The following is a 17,214-nucleotide window of genomic DNA, read 5'->3' as shown; positions in this document are numbered from 1 at the left end:
TTGATTATTGGTTAGGAGGTTGCTAACTTTGATTATTACAATGTGAGCATTTTTTTAAACACACATTGCTAACTTTAGCAATTTTTTGATTTTGATTATTACATTGCAGATGCTAAAAGTGGAGAGAAATAGAGAGAGAAATATTAAAAGTAGGAGGAATTTAGAGAGAATTTTTTGAAAAATTCTTTTTGAATTGTAAAGAGATTAAGGCATTAAATTTTATGAAATACAGTATTGAATTTAAAATTTTTCCTCGATCTTTTTTAAGAACCAAAGAAGGGTGTGGAAAATTTTAAAATTTTCCATCCCTTTCCACAACTTCCATACAAACCTTCATTATTTTTTGCTGGTATGAATGTCAATTGATTTGATTTGGAATCGTGTCTTCTGAGTGACACATGTTCACCGGGGACAAACGCATCTTTTGTGAAGAGTAATGTCCCTTTCTTCTTGTCTTTTTGGAAAGTCACATGTTCCTCTATATATATAAGGCATCCTACATTCATTTTAGAGTACGAATTTTTTAATCAAAGTTTTCATGAATTTTTCATTCGATTCGAGTCCATTCACACGAGAGAGTACAATCATTGAAGATATATGCGTACAAACCACTTAGGCATAATCTTTTGAAAAGAGTCAAACCATATCACGCCCAACAAAAAATCACTCATTTATTTTTATCTCATCTGATATTGATATTATTAGTCAATTAAGTTGCGCTTACAATATTTCATGCGTCTATAATTGCTATCACAACTGCTGAGTTCTGATGATCAGCACAATGACGAAGACAGCATTCAGAGTCAAGACACTTGCTTTTTTTGGAGTATTTTTCAAATCTTACTCTGTGGGGGTTTCAACCTTTATATAGTATCGTTTAAGTTCATTTAAAAGTCAAAAATCAACCCTTCTGGTTTAGTAATCAAAAACCGGAGTATCAACATCGGCCGCTTTAGGCTTTTCTCATGTTATATAAGTCTGCAGGAGAAAATATTTTTAACGGCGGAGTCATGAATAGTTGTTTACGGAGTCAATCGCGACCATCCGAAAGTGTTTTGGATAGTCCGGATGTTAATAAAACTTTTCCGGAGAAGAGTCATTAAAATCCGGACCATCCAAAACACTTTTGAACGATCGCAATTGGTTGCTGCTGTAAAAAATTTATTCACGACTAAGCCGTGAATAAATTTCTCTGAAGTCTCAAATATTCAACAAGATTATTCTTTTCCCACGTCTTCATCGTTAATCATCGTCTCTTGTGAATATATAGTCCCGACACTCGTATCGTTCAAACAGACCCTTAAAAGAATTACTACTTCAAGATACTTACTTCGTTTCCAAATGGGTGTCCCGAATCACTATTCACACTTCTCATAAAATTATCAAGATTTTTTAAAGTTATAATGTTTAGCATATGTAATATGAATCTTATTTGATAGATTTCACTTAATTTCATTAAACAAAGTTTTTAAAATCTTCAAAACTATTATAAACAACAAAATCTAGATAATTTTTTGAGAAAATCGGCTGCTTGGCAACCGCTTTGCAAGGATGCCGCTCGACAGCACCTCCGTCGTGGAACGAAGGTAGTAATATTTTAATCAGCTGGGTAGCTGCCGACGACCGCCGCTAACTGCATCCATCCCTTCCTGGTTCCTGCTGACAAAAGCAAACATCTCGATAGACAAATACCGCACTTCCTTCCAACCGGTTAACTTCCTCCGTACCTTCCTCTTGTCGACTTCCCCACATATGGCCTCTTGATAAACCCTAATAAATTTGTCAACGGTCATCAATGTCAGCTACCTTCCCTCCTAATACTCCACAGCCTTATTAAGTAATTCTTCTCTCACTCCCTCCTCTTTCAAAATCAGCCCTTTCCTCTTATATCTGCACACCCATCAATTTTTACTTTTTTCAGCAAATCCTCTGTTTTCCTGTGTTTCATTTTTGTTTGTTCTGTGGATTGAAACGCCAATATGAGTCCAGAAAAAACCCACAGCCAAGAACAAGAAAGAAGGGCAATCAATGGCCCTCGTCCAACTCCATTGAGGATAAAAATGGACTCCAAAGCCGTTAAGAAACCATCATCTTCCCATTTTAGTAAAGCCCGGAATTCGGATCATCATCACCCAGTGATCATTTACGCCCATTCCCCCAAAATCATCCACGCCAAGGCTCGGGATTTCAGGGCCCTGGTTCAGAACCTCACTGGTCTCTCGCGGCCTAAAGAAGCAATCGAGAACGAGAAAGAAATTACTGCTGAGGTTGAGCATAGTAATGGGTCTTCTTCATCGATAACGACGGAAGAGATTTCGTCCTCTTCTCATCAATATCTGGCTGATATGCCGCTTTTCACCCCGAATTCGACCAATTTGTTGTTCTCTCCTCTGCCTATGTATCGATATTCGGATGCGGTCTCGTTCTCTCCACTGCCAAACATGGGTAGCTCGATATCGCCATCTTTGTTCGCTGTCAAGAAGGAATTTCCTAAATTTTGATGAAGATGGAGGGACTCGGGGTTTTGGGCACAGAGAGTTGTTGTCTAGTGATTTGACTTGGTTTCCTGATTTATTTCATGTTCGTAGTTTGGTTCCTTCATTTTTCTTATTCCTATTCTTCCGATTATGTGTTTTTTGATGGGACAAAAGATTGGAATAACAGAGACAGATAGGAGTTAGATGTGAATAACTTATTTAGTTTGTCCTGTGGCCATCAAGGTGAAGGTTGACATGTCCAAGTTGGAATGGTTTTGATTTTACATGTTGGACTGTTTGGAATTGTGTTTGACTTTAATCATGAATATCCTGTGTGCGTTTTTTCCTGATAACCGGATGTCTGGATTAGTTTATGCGCACGTCAATTAATTCAGGACATCATTGTTCTTGCCATATGTTATTTTCTTTTTAACATTTTCATTCACTTTGCGTCTTAATTAACAAGAGTTTAGGATCTGGATAACAGACTAGATTCTATTGAAGTGTATTTATTGATCACAGAGTAAGGCTGTGGCTAGCTTAAATTTATCAGCCTTCAATTAATGTGGGTAGCTTGAATTAATGTTACAGTACGTTACAGTTGCAAGTGCAAATAATTAAGGCTGTGTTAAGATTTTCCTGTGAAAATTCTATCATCATTTCAGTACGCCTTATTACACTAGACTAGAAACCTCAACACATCTAAAATAGTTTGAGAGCCTTGGGAGGAGAGGTCATTAGGTCTTCAAATTGTACCCTGCTAGGGATGTTTTCGCTAGCCAATAAGGTACGGACAACTTCTTGTTGTCTGAAAATGTCAAGTTGTTTTTACTAACATATAAATTATAGATGGTGGGTTGATGAAAGCAAAAAATAGAGGGGAAAAAAAGGAAAGAAATTGTGGTTTAGTGTGAACAACATGGTACGTAAAATTACTAAAATGCAATAACTTGTAATCCAAAATTTTTAGTGGCCGGAAACGCCCCTTAATATAAACTGGTTAGGCTCGTGAATTTTTCCCTAGCTGTAACTATTCTCAAGCCAAAAAACGGATGGGTAGCCTAAAGGAAACTCGTGACTAGCCGGATTGGAGAGTTGTTTAGCAATAAATTGGAGACCTGGACCACAGTTTACTAGTCGTCTTCTCAATTGCACTTGTTTTCAACCCGAAATGTGGGACATCTTGATCAGGTCTCATGCATAAGAAGCATCAAGACCTCAAAAATGTTAAAGTGGAATCTAACCGTGAACTGATAATTGTCAAGTCGGCGATAATAGAACATCCCTTAATTTGCCTCACGAGAGCCTGTCGGAGACTGTAGCGACTTACTGAGGTCGCAGAAATGCACCGTTCTTCCAACACTGAGAGCAATAGGGGTGCAAATAACCTCGCCGATCGATCTTGGCATTGCCCAAAGACCATCCGGCTGCAATGTCCACCCCTTGAGAACAAGTTAAGGGGTTTCTCCTCTGATATGACCGGGTGGCCTTTTTGGTGCAAAAATTAATATGTAGATAGGCTTGGTTAACAAATCATTTACTTTTTTAGCATAACGTATGAGATTAGACTGTGATAAGTGAGCTAGAATTTGTGTTATTTAGTCACACTAAGAATTGAAATACATCTTTAAGTAAGATATGATTTTGAAAAATAGTCTCGCCAATGAGAGCCCGATGAGAACAACTCCATGCACGTAACCACCCTTTGGATGGTGACCTACTAAAAAACATACGATCAATACCTTGGCTAGAAACACCGAAAACAGAAAGATGCCATGAAATCCGTTTTAGATTGGATTTGGTAATTGGGGCTACTAAAGAAAAGAAATTAAAACAGCCCATAAATGAGGACCTACAAAACATTATTGGGGTAGATGTTACCCTAATTACCTCGGGACCATCCTATTAGGTCCACCAACTGAGCATTTTTTCCTCGCTCAAATCATCAATTCTCCACCTAATTCTTCGGCTTCTGGGATACTGGCATGTTAGTGTGATGTTCTCATTTCAAGTGAAAGTGACGCAACAGAATTAACAAAAAGATTAGTTGCGTACTAATCGAACGAATGATAAACTCGAGTTCATGAGAGAAAAAGACAAAGTCTCAATATTATTGATAAAAAGTTGCATAAACATTAGGTTACAACCCCTTTATAGGATAAAAGGCGTAACCCTAGCAAAATCCTAACTCAAAAATGAAAATTCCCAAAATTTGGGGAAAATAATAAAATTGAAAGAAGGAAAGGAAAACATGACTTTCCCAAAAAGAATCAACTTCTACGGAATTATACGTTAAAAATTATTAACGAAACAAATATTTCCTAAAAAGGAAAAAACGTCCAATTGGAGGCCTAAACAAAGGAATTAGGCCGAAAAACACTACCAATCACAACTTAAAGTAGTGTGTATTGACCGCAGCGCGAAAATAAGTCAGTCCATCAAGTTTGAGCTAGATCCGAGCTCGTCCGAAAGTTGCCAAATCTGATAATTTGCAATTAAACAACGTTTAGACTTTAAAGGCTTAGATCGGTCCAATTGATCATAAAATTGGATCTCCACATGTTCTACATCAGAAAAAGTACTTCACTGCAATTCTATTAGCTACTAGATTTTTCCCAACTACCATTGACATCAGGTTGTCCAATTACTCTCTCTCTCTCTCTCTCTCTCTCTCTCTCTCTCTCTCTCTCAACAAGGGATTAGGTCAAGTCCAATTCTATTCTCACATATCCGCGAATATTCAAGTATACATCAACAATACTGTTCTAATTGTGCAAATAGTAATTTTTTTTTTCTCCATCATTACCATGAGTCATGAGATATCTCAAATCTAAGGTTGTTTGTGTGTCTAATAATTTAAGAGATAAAGAGCAAAACAGATTTGCTAAAAATTTAGCTATAGATTAATCTTATGCCATATTTAGCACAATCATAACACTATGGGAATTTAATAACCCTTTAGGAGGCCTTTGGAGTGACATTGTAACAATTTCATATCATTTTTTTTTGAACTGTCATAGGTGTTTGGGCCAGCCTATGCGCACCTCAAGTATTTTCCTCCGACCTCACCAGTTCGGTTAAAAATAGGCCATCCGTGCCGGGCCGGACTATAAAATTCACAAAAAAATTCTCTCTTGCAAATTGGTCTAGAGAAATTGCCAAATTTCAAAGTGTACAGATTACGATTCATCTTTCTTAAAGACATACTCCCTCCATCTCATAATATTTGTTCGGTCCGCAAAATGGAGACGTAAAAATAATACAATTTTTATAAGAAAAGTTGGAAAAAAATTCAACAATTTACTAGATCTTGACGAGTTTTTTTAACTTATGAAAAAAATTTGAATTTTTTCTTGAAAGAAATACATTATTTTATAGTCTTCGTTTTGCAGATCGGATAAATATTATGGGACGGAGGGAGTATTATTGTTTTCTGATTAGCTCCTTGGCCTGCCACGTTGCATTTGATTTTTTTTTTTGGTGGCTTTGGTTCTTTCTACTACTAGTTCAGTGGATTAAAATGAATGATTGATTGTGGGAAAGGCAACAGTGTTTCATATTTCCTAAGTGAATGGGGGATGGTGTTGTGCTGCGCATTTCTAAGCTATCGGATCATATATTTGATGGTTCAGATTTCATCTCGGTAATGAACGGCTTTCGATCGTTAGTTGTCGAGATGAGATCCAAACTGTCAGATGAACGATCCCACGGCTCGAAGGTGCGTTGCACGATACTGTGCACCTCACTACATAGCACTTAGGGCTGCAAACGAGCCGAGCCGAGCCGAGTTTTAGAGTGTTCGAGCTCGGCTCGGCAAAAATTTAGTTGGCTCGAGCTCGGCTCGAGCTCGTGACGAGCTGCAGGACTCGAGCTCGAGCTCGGCTCAATAGGTATTTACGGAGCTCGAGCTCGGCTCGTTCGGCTCGTTTATGAAACAAATATATATAAATATATATATATAAATAAACATAAATATGTAAAAAAAAATATATAAATATATTATATAATCGAGCTCGCGAGCCAATTCGAGCCGAGTTTCGACTAACTCGAGCTCGGCTCGTTTATGAAACGAGCCCAGGACTCGAGCTCGAGCTCGGCTCGTTTTTGTCTTGAACCGAGCCGAGCCGAGCCGTTATCGAGCCGAGCTCCGAGCCGCTCGCGAGCGGCTCGGATCATTTGCAGCCCTAATAGCACTAACCCGAAGTCGTTCGTGAGTGATTACTTGTTTTCTATGTATAATGTCTTAATCTTGAAGGCCGGTAATCATTGTTAACAATAAAAGACAAACACCTGTATTGTTTCTTTGAACCGCAAACACGTGTATCGTTAAAATGAGAATATAAAGTAGGTAACGTGAAGGCAGCATCTCTGTGCCGAAAACTTTCGGTGCCTTTGTGTTAAGAAATTTTTAACCGTCTGATTTTAAAACATAAAAAAAATTAGACAATTCAACAGCTAAAAAACCATTTGGCACAGAAACACAATAATTTTCGGAACAGAGAAAATCAGACCCCGGTAATGGCTAATGGGTGAATGATTGCCATGCTAATTAATCAGGAAGAGGGAATAAAAAACCTGTCTTAATCCGAATTGTCCGTTTAGTAGATTCCGTGATTGACACGATTAATGTTACCGTAGGAAATTGAAATTGACAGCGTTGATCCAATCCAACCATCTACTACAACAATACGATAAATAAAGCCAAAGATTCTCGCCCTTCACGTTTTTCACGTGACTTGGTCGCTAAAAGCTTAATTTCATAGATTAATTAGAACGTTTCTTTTTTATGATTAATTTTAAATATCAAAATTAAAAACCAGACAAATCTCCGGTGTCCACATATTTTTCTGCCAGTAAGATGTTGAAGACTTGAAGTGTATTCTTCCCTAATTGGAGAAGCTAAAATCAAAGTACCCTATTCTCTCTAACTTTTTGGTTTGATATTTATTTTAGTATTTTTAATTTTTCATAATTTTATATTTAACTTTTATTTAATTTTTATAATTAACCATTTGTCTCAAGAGAAATCAAAATAGTACATTACTGCGTAACAAAGTTAAAAAAAATCGTTAAAATTGAACCTAAAGACAAAAATACCAATTACGCAGCTTTGTTCGGTTCTCAACTTAGTTTTAGTTTTAGTTTTGTTTTCAATCATTACCCTACTTCTTTCTCCAATCATTATCCTATTTCTCAAATTATTACTTTCACATCTCTCTCTATCTCTCTCCAATCATTACCCCTATCTTCAATCATTACTCTATTTCTCTCTCTACCCACTACCAAAATTAAACTAAACTAAACTCCCAACCAAACACTACGTATTTGATATTTATCTTCTTTAGTGAATACTTTTTCGCTTGTAATCATGGTAATTTTTTATCTTTTAGACTCCTCTTTTCGAAATGAAGAGTAGTTACGAGTTACGCAAACGAACACAAGCCAAAGTTAAGAAAATGAATTCATTGCACAAAATGATTTTCACGTTCCCTATTTATCTCCATGCATTTTTTCCCTTTCACTATATAAAAAGACAATATTGTCCTTCCATTGACTACTTGCTGGTAAACACGTTTGGTCAATGAAGAGTAGTTATGCAAACGAACACAAGCCAAGGTCAAGAAAATCAGTTCATCGCACAAAGGCTAGAGTGAGAAAATCACATTTTCCCATTAATAATTTCTACAAACCTTTTCTAATACCATGTAAATTAGGTAGGGAAAGAAAAAAGAAGTATTTACAGCTTTACAGCCCGAGCCTCTAGATCAACACCACCTTTATTTACTATTTTACCCCTCCACAGAACCTCGATCGTTTTGAGTCTTTTGACCTTTCCAAACCAGATCCACCTCGCCGGGTCACACCGACGTGTCAAGACCGAGTCGCATTCCGTTTCAATAGTCAACGAACTCGTCCGACCCAATAACGGCGTCAGCATCCCACCAGGTATCCCCGTCAGATTCCGTCGCGTCCTCTAACGGCGACCGAATTTTCCTTAGGTCACCCACCGTCACCTCACCCGTGGCGTCATCCCTCACGTAGACCTTCTCGACGCCGCCCTCGAAACCCACGTCAACCGCCTTCCCCCGCCGCCGCGGCCACTCCGCGCACATCGCCGGCTTGTCGCCTCCGATCCTCGCGTCGTACGCCGAAAACAAAACATCATTATTATTAACACTGCTCGTTCCGGCTGAGAAAACAACCGCCGGAGATGACGTGGAGGAATCCCAAATCGAAACCACGCTTTCGGAGGAGTCATCTTCGAAATCGAACTCCCATCCCAGGCTGTCCCACAGCTTCACGACGTTCTTCCCCTTGGCGAAGTCCGACCACGAAAACCCGTTGACGCAGCTACGCAGGCGCCGGAGCCTCGGACTAGAACCGGCGACGGAGAAGTCTTCGTCGAATTGTTTGTCAGACCAGCAAAACGACGTCGAGCGGCTGTACCCTTCGTCGTCCGAGGAGGCCGTGGAGGGGGAATCGACGGAGTCGGGGTCGGAGTCGGAATCGTCGAGGAACTGTTCGATTGGAGGTACGGAGGAGTCTAAGGACTTAACGAATCGTACAAATGATAATCGAATTGTGGTGATTAAGGCGGTGAAAGTAGCGACTAGTGCGAGGATCAAAGCGCCCCATTGCCAGAAGCTGTACAATTTAAGAAACTCTCCTGTGCCGGAAAGGGAAAAGACGCCGGAAAGGGGAAAGACACGAGAAAACAGAGGTGGGTTTTGCAGCACTTCGAAATCGGTGATCATGTTCAGCTCTGGAATCTCCATAATCGGAGTCCAATCCTTATTTATGGAACTGTGGATAACAAAGAAGAAAAACTGAAATAACTATGGCGAAATGAAATGGAATATGCGGATGTTGGTGTGGATTGAAAGGAGGGGCTTGGTTTGGTGGGGGAGCGGGGGTTTTTATAACCGAGGGTGGATTAGAGAGCAATGCTACGAAAAAGATTTTAACAGACAACTCGGGTCATAATTTCATCGAGAATCGTTCGATGCACACAAGTTTAAAACTTTAAAATGTCTCGTACCGTTACGAACATGGTTCTCTTGGAAGTTGTGTACAAAAATTGTGTTCTCAAACTTTTGAAAGTACAAATGGAATAAAATGCAGTTAATGTCTCTTTTATACTCCATGCACATGAATAGGTTTTAATTTCCGTAATTCCCTATTTAAATTTCCTAAGCTAAAATAGATTAGGTCGAATAAAAAAAAAACTTTTTGAAAGTTCAAAGTGGTAAGGATCTGACGTGGACTGGTGGGTGAAGGAAGAGGTATGTGTGGTCCAGGTCAGAATACGAGAAACTTTTTCGAGATTGGAAAGGATGAGTACGTCAGCAGCTGGAGACGGCGATTATCTTATCTGGGCCCGTTATATTTATGGCGGTGAATTAATTTACTTTAGAAGAAAGGTGGTGGAATTAATTATTTGCGTAACGAGTCTAAATTTGTGGTGGTTGTGTTATGGACATTGGACGTTACGCCACGGAAATAGATATTGGACCGGCCTACTTTTCTTGGTATTTTCTAAGGGCCCTGTTATGATAAAGTATTTTTTTTTTGAATTAAAGATTATGTATTGTGAAAAAGTGATTTGTCTTGTAAAACAAAAAATAAAGTACTACTTAAAGAGTACGGAAAAACTTTAGGGGAACGGGCCTTTAGTAATGATTTGTCCAAATTGTCTAGAAACACAACTTGGATAAACAATCTCTGATGAGTTAATTTGGACTCATTTGATAGATTCTCTTTTTCTTTTTTCTTCAGAATATTTTATCGCTATCAGATTGCAACAATCGTTTTAGTTTCATGCAAATGTGAACACCGCAAACACTAGTGTACCTAACAACAACAAGCGTGGAACCCATTCGTACTTATTGTGAGAACGAATGCAAGTATTTGTGATTGCCTTTAGAAATTTCGTTTGTCATTGTTTAGGGTTTTTGTGGTCTTCGTTTTCCCATTTTGTCAAGGGAAAAATAGTGTCCAATTCGTTGGAATAAGTGTCTTTATTGGAGTATAATTGAGATTCCAGGTTTAAAGCTAATGTTTTAAACTATTCTTTATCCACTATTTTGTTCTGAGTTTTTATGAACCATTAATACTCTTACAAAGAGTCAAGGAAAAAATGTCTAAATGTTATAAAATAACTAATTATAAAAGTAGCAAACAAAAGTGATGATAGAAATCAAATTCAAATTTTCATTAATCAATATAATATAGGGCGAACAGATAATATTTTACGGGATAAACAACATTTGGGATATTACAGATACGGTGGGGTATATTCCCTTGTGTTTCTTTGACCAATGGAGTTATATTCCACAAATAGAATTTTTTGCTACCTATTTTCTTTCTTAAGATGTTTTTTTTTTTTATCAAACTTATCGGCGGTAACCTTCCGCCTTCCAATAATAAAGAAAAGTATATGAGGTTGCTTATAAATTGCTATTGAAGATTACACCTCAATCTAGGGTTGAATAGTTCGATCTCTGCTATTAATTAAGAGCGTGAACAAATGTCTTTCTTTTCACATGCCTATCATGTGGAATATTTCTTCCTATTAGATCCCTAATCTACTTCTATGACCTTGTATTTAAAGAACCTAAACATAGTTAAAGAGTATGTATATACAATGGTGGAGCTAAGATATACATTTGATAGGGCCCCAAGTGAAAATAAAATAAAATTTATATACCCTCAATTAATTAGTCGAAAGCCTTCATAACAATGTTCAAAATTTTGAAAAACACATTCTCCAATTCTTAATTTCGTATGTCAAAATATGTAAATGCCCAACAAAATCAACAAATTCATAGTAGTTCAAAAAGAAAAGAAAATTATTTTCAAAAGTGGGGGCCCTTGCCCCACCCAAGGGCAATTGCACCTATGTTTGAGGGGATTCAAGCGAATCCCTGAACTTGAAAAATGCACTAAAATTTTGTATTTTTTTAACATATTATTTGATTTTTCTTTCATACTTTTTCATATTGTCGGCTTTGAATTGTTTATGAGTAGTCAAAGTAAAAAAACTTCATTTAAATTTGTGAGTATGTAGATAATAAAACTCAACAAAACAAAATAAATTAAGCCTAATTTATTTTCAATCATAATATAAAATTTTATTTTATATAAAGCTTTGTATACAAAAACTTTCTTTATGTTTTTGTCACTGTCGAACTAAAACGCTGCTGACCCCACACTACCGTTCTGGCCATTGAATTGTGTTTTAAATGGTCAAGATTCGCGTACAATCTGTTCGCGAGAATAGATATATTCGCGCGAACAGATTGTCCGCGAATCTTGACTATTCAAAACACAATCCAATGGCAGCTGAGTAGTTCGCATTTTAAGCTCCAACGGCAGCTGAGTAGTCCACATGCGGTGGTCCTTAGGAGAAACGCTCTCTGTGTGTATATATATATACACACACCTGAATATATTTTCCACCAAATATCGGTATTAATGCTAGAATATGTAATAGGATATTCTTGTTCATAATGTACAACCACCAAACTCTCTCTTCCTTGTTCATTTTTTTTTTCTTTTCCCAGAACAACTACAACAACCAACTCAGTCCCTTGTTTTTTAATTGGAAGTGTTGTTCTTGTGGGGGATGCATGGGGCCTGCAATTACGGCAACGTAGAGGTTATTTTTTTATTTTTATTTTGGCATCAAAAGAGAATTTCATAGATTAATAAAGAGTCATTACAGCCCATTGCTCAGAAATACAAAACAGCCACACTACATGATAAATGAATACATCAAGCATAATTAAGAGATACAACTTCCTAAAACAAAAAGATTCATTAAGAACCTTATCCATTGTTGAATGGATAAAGTTATTTAATTGGGTCGACACTCCTATAAGAGAATTGAACCAAGGGTGCATTCTGTTGTTGGCCAAATCCAGCCGGGTCCTCTATGATCGACAATGGACGATTCAGATTTCAATTCGGCTGGACAATTGAGATCTGTACGGCCGAAAAAAATTTAAACCGTTCATTGCCGAATATGGACGACTCGGATGAGGCCAACACCAATGTTGTGCCTCGATCGGGACAGCAGCAGGGTCCCCCCACATCAGAGAATATATGTACCCTATTCTATATTAGCTAGGTTGGTTTGACACGGCATGCTCTCTTTTTTTTTTACCACGTTTATTTCACACTACTGGTCCTGTACGTTGACCTCCATTGGAGGGCATGGCAATTATGATCCAGAGGATAGACATGCATGGTGTAGGTACCAACTAGCTAGGCCCAAAAACACGTTATCCTTGAAGACAAATTTCCCTTCTAGACTGTCAATTAAGTTAATTCCAAAACATGCAAGGCAAGGTTGCATATAGTGGGGGGGGGGGGGGGGAACTTTTGCCAGTACTATCATTGAAAATTAGTATGATTTGTTTTTTCAACTTCTATTAAAGATTAGAAATTAAAATACATAGTCTAGCTAACACATTGATACTAACGAAAACAATTCTATTTATGAGATAAGTTTATAATTTCTAAAAATTAAAAATTAAAAAAACATGCCAACAAGAGGAACATGCCAAAATTGCGAAAATACTCACTATCACATGGTTTTCGATCTCTATTTCAGCGAACCCCATAGAAAGATCATCAAGAAGAACGAGATTGGCTAGCTATTAAGAAAATGATTACATGGTGGATTGGGCTTTTGTTTTTCTTATGCAATTGATTAAGTTGGTCAAATTATTTGGTGTTTAAAAAATGACAATTTTTATTTAGATTTAAAATATAACAAAGTTGGTTAAAGGGTAATATTAAACTATTCATTATTCCTTCAAGGGTTTACAAAATATTATTTTTATATATACCTGAAATCCCCATGTTATACTCTCTCTCTTTTTCTAATATTTTCTTTTTTCTAATATTTGCTAATGTAAGAGCATTCGGATAAACACCCGTTCATGACTGTTGAGTCGCCCTCATATCATTAAGCATTGCTACAAATTTAGTAGAATTGTCCATGCACATCATATATAGATGGTGCTTTTCTTTTTTCTCTTCATCAATTAATCTAACAACCGGCCATCTATCCAAAAACAATCTAATCTTTACCTTGCCTATACGCCCAACAATCTATTTCATTTTTTTCCTTTGAACAACAATTAAAAGACATTATTCTTATTCAACTTAATTAATACCGGATCATGAATCAGCTTAATTAATAGTACCGGATCACGAATCAGCCAAAAAATTCAATTTGCTACATTTTTTTTTTTATGTTTTATTTTGCAATAAAGAGTAGTATGGTGGGAGGGCGGTGGCGGTGCTGTGCCATAACAAATCGACAGTGATGCCCAACTATTTTAATAAATATTAAGTAAAATAAGAAAACCTGGGTGGCTTTCCACTTGTGTTGAATCAAACTAATAGTACTGTTAATTGGTTATAGCGCGCTGGAAATTAATTAAGTAGGCATTAATGTCATTTTCAGAACTTTGGTGGTCGTTGATTATTTATGCGATTCTTTGTTTTCAAATCTAATGGTAGTGACTAGTGAGATTATAATTTCCTATTGTGTTGTTTGCATACCCTTGGACCGGCCATAGGATGCTAAATAGTAAATATGCATTCGCTTTTTTGTACACATGAAAAAATATTTTTCTCCCTTCTCGACTTGAGACGTTTATAAACTACAAAGTAATAAAAAGATCGTAGCGTCAACTCCTAGCCTAAAAACACATAAAAAATTTACATCTACTAAGTGCGCGCAAGCTTATTAAAAAAAAAAAAGTACTTATAGTTCGAAAAAAGTAGATCCCCTTTGACAACCCTTGTTCGGAAAAAAATTGTTTGCAAATTATCAAGGATCAAAAAATGTATGATCGAATGCGGCAATTATTGGATGAATTCGATCGGAAAATACGATATGGTCAATAATTACAGTTCTCTTTGCAATTAGTCCACAGAAGTTACGCAACTTGTATGTACTCTACCAATGCAGTGATAACATGTCACATGGCCGTAGCGTTGCTCTATCACTATTAGCTTGATCAATCTAATATCACCTTAAAGTCGTAGAAAACGAACCATCGAATTTCATTCTACCCCAATGGACGTTAAAGTCAATTGATTTTATTGATGAGTGCACAACCAGGACGATTTTTGTCGCAAAAAGCATGCCTAAATTTTAATCTTCCAACCGTACAATAAATTCTCTCTCCTCGGTCGGTGGTTTATTCCAATAAGGCCCACGAATTGAATGTGTAAAACGTGACGGCCGGTCCTTTGCTTTATCACGGGATGCTTGCTTCAAATACCTATTTTTTCAACCAACTGCGGCTAACTCAATTGGTCCTCTTACTTCTCATTAGGAGGTTAGGAGTACGAGTCTTCCTACCTACATGTGGGTGTCCTTCTTTTTTTAAAGGACTTTTCATTTCTTTTTTTATTTCTACCCTATAGTGAGCTTATTTATTGTATTAGTTGAATTATTGGGCTTGATTGTCTCGTGAACTCTCATAATTGATGTAGTGTTCCGGATTTATACTATATACTTTATATCTAATATAAAATGATCTTTTCTATCAATTGACAAAAAAAAAAAAACCCTATTTTTTTCATGTATTGGACCGCTTAAGATTTCCTAGTTAAATCGTTTCAATCGATTTTTTGACCAGTTCTGGCTTTAACGGGGGGTTGGGGTTGTGAGGTGGTTGGAATTTATTCTTTATGTAACAATGTACTCGATATATCATTTAACTATGAGCAACACTGCGGCACCGCATGGATTTCGCGGTGACCGTCTATCACATTTCTATTAGGGTCCATTCTGGATCCGAAAAAAATACAGTAAAATATTCATAAATTTTAAAATAATATTTTATGGGACCTTGTAAAAAATCAGCTCTAGGAGATATCGGTAGATATGTTTTTTGAATTTGTAGGGACAAAACTGCAAAACTAAACAGTTTCTTCCCTAGGAATTCTGAAAACATATTTACCGATATCCATTGGAGCTGATTTTTTACAGGGTCCCATAAAATATTATTTTAAAATTTATGAATATTTTTCTGTATTTTTTTGGAGCCCATAGTGGACTATAATAAGCGCGCGGTGGACGGTCATTGCATTTTCATGTGGTATACCTAGACTTTCTCTTTAACTATTGTAGTACAACAATATATTTTACATGATATTATATGAATTTTTGTTGACAATCACAACGTCTATGTATGCTTATATTCGTCAATGAAATTTATTGGGAAAATTTTACATGACAATGTAAAAGACCTTTAATTTCTAACTAAAACCAAACCAAACCGAACCGAACCGAGTATTATGTCCCAATCAATTGAGGTTAGCTAAATTAATGAATCTTATTTTTTTATTGAGCTCTATTCAGGACTATCTGTTCACTTAAATTTAGTAAGCTCAAATCCTTCCATATCACAACATCCAAATTATACCTAATTTCAAACTACGTTATTTAATTTCTTAGGTATTGTTATACTAACTATATAATTCATAATCATTAATACTAATAGTCAAGATTTTTGTCACGCCCCGCCCCGCGCACGGTGCCCTATGCGGGCCCGAGCCGGTGCGGCCACATGCCCACGACGATCCCGTCCATCTTTGTATAATATTGTCCGCTTTACACCCAAAAGACCGTAGACTTCCCAATAGAGTCACTCATCCTTGGACTACCCTAGGATGAACACACTTAACTGTGAAATCCCTATGTTCTTTGGCCTGCCCTGACGGCTTTAAAAGGTCTTGTTCAAGTAGGATGGATCATTCCTTATAAATTGTGACCTGCCCCCCCTCAACCGGCAAGTAGGCTGTCACAATTTTATTCTCTTTTTTCGGTGGGAGGAGGGGGGGCGGGCCCCACCGGGCCTTCATAGCTCCGTCATTGGCCACACACTAGGCCAAGACAAATTAACCAAGGCCCATAATTCTTTAAGAAATACCCAGACTGGAACAAAGGGCCCCTATTTCTCATTGATGGTTTCATCTTTCTTGTGGAACTAAGGAAGTCCCTAACGCCATTTAAGAGTCTGAATAGCTGAGATTTGCTCAGTGCTCCTAAGAAACCCTATGATTCTTGTCCCTCGATAGGGCATAAATGCGCCCAACAGCGTTGCTAGCTAGTGAACATCTCAGACTGATACTACTAAGGTTCTTACCTCCAACATTGGTTCAAAAACCATGTCCCTTGATAGGCCATATATGCGCACAACAGCGTTGTTAGCTAGTCAACATCTCAGACTGATACTACTAAGGTCCTTACCTCTAACATTGGTTCAAAACCCAGCCATGAATTCAGTCCATATTGGCTATTGCACGCACCCCTTGATCCATGTTCTTATCCATGATCTGCCACACCGTTTAATTAAGAAAAGGAACATTCAAAGAAGATAGATCAGGTGTTGACCGATTCGTCCTTTGCCATTGGCTCATAAGCAGCGACAATCTTCAATAAGCATATCGATCCCAGCTCCTTAATCAATCTCAGTAACCATGCAGGTACTTAATCTCTGCAGAAACAATTAACCAAAAAACGAAAGACCATCTAGGCACATGATTTCCACCCAAAACCACCTAGTGCAAATTGCTGGAATTCCAAGCAGACTGAGCAGTAAAAGAACCAGTAGGATGAGGCAGCGAAACAACATAGTCCGTCCATCTTGGTCCTCAAGCGGCAGCAAGTTAGGAGGAGTTTGAGCAAATAATAGATTGAAGTCTAGGC

At 37.4% G+C, this 17,214-nt stretch overlaps 2 protein-coding genes across 2 annotated transcripts; one reads left to right on the top strand and one right to left on the bottom strand.

Annotated features, from left to right (window-relative positions):
* The first annotated feature begins 1,638 nt into the window (after positions 1–1,638).
* On the top strand, positions 1,639–2,828 carry LOC131301415 (VQ motif-containing protein 8, chloroplastic-like). Its single transcript, XM_058327708.1, has one exon. The coding sequence runs from the start codon at positions 1,980–1,982 to the stop codon at positions 2,499–2,501; it is 522 nt and encodes a 173-aa protein (XP_058183691.1). The 5' UTR covers positions 1,639–1,979; the 3' UTR covers positions 2,502–2,828.
* Positions 2,829–8,128: 5,300 nt separating this feature from the next.
* LOC131301414 (uncharacterized) lies at positions 8,129–9,470 on the bottom strand. Its single transcript, XM_058327707.1, has one exon. It carries the CDS (start codon positions 9,251–9,253, stop codon positions 8,372–8,374), a length of 882 nt encoding a protein of 293 aa, XP_058183690.1. The 5' UTR covers positions 9,254–9,470; the 3' UTR covers positions 8,129–8,371.
* Between the last annotated feature and the right edge of the window lie 7,744 nt (positions 9,471–17,214).

The sequence above is a fragment of the Rhododendron vialii genome, chromosome 9a (assembly GCF_030253575.1).
Source record: "Rhododendron vialii isolate Sample 1 chromosome 9a, ASM3025357v1".
NCBI classification, from domain to species: domain Eukaryota; kingdom Viridiplantae; phylum Streptophyta; class Magnoliopsida; order Ericales; family Ericaceae; genus Rhododendron; species Rhododendron vialii.
Note: the sequence above shows the minus strand (reverse complement) of the source record. Positions and strands in the feature narration are given on the sequence as shown.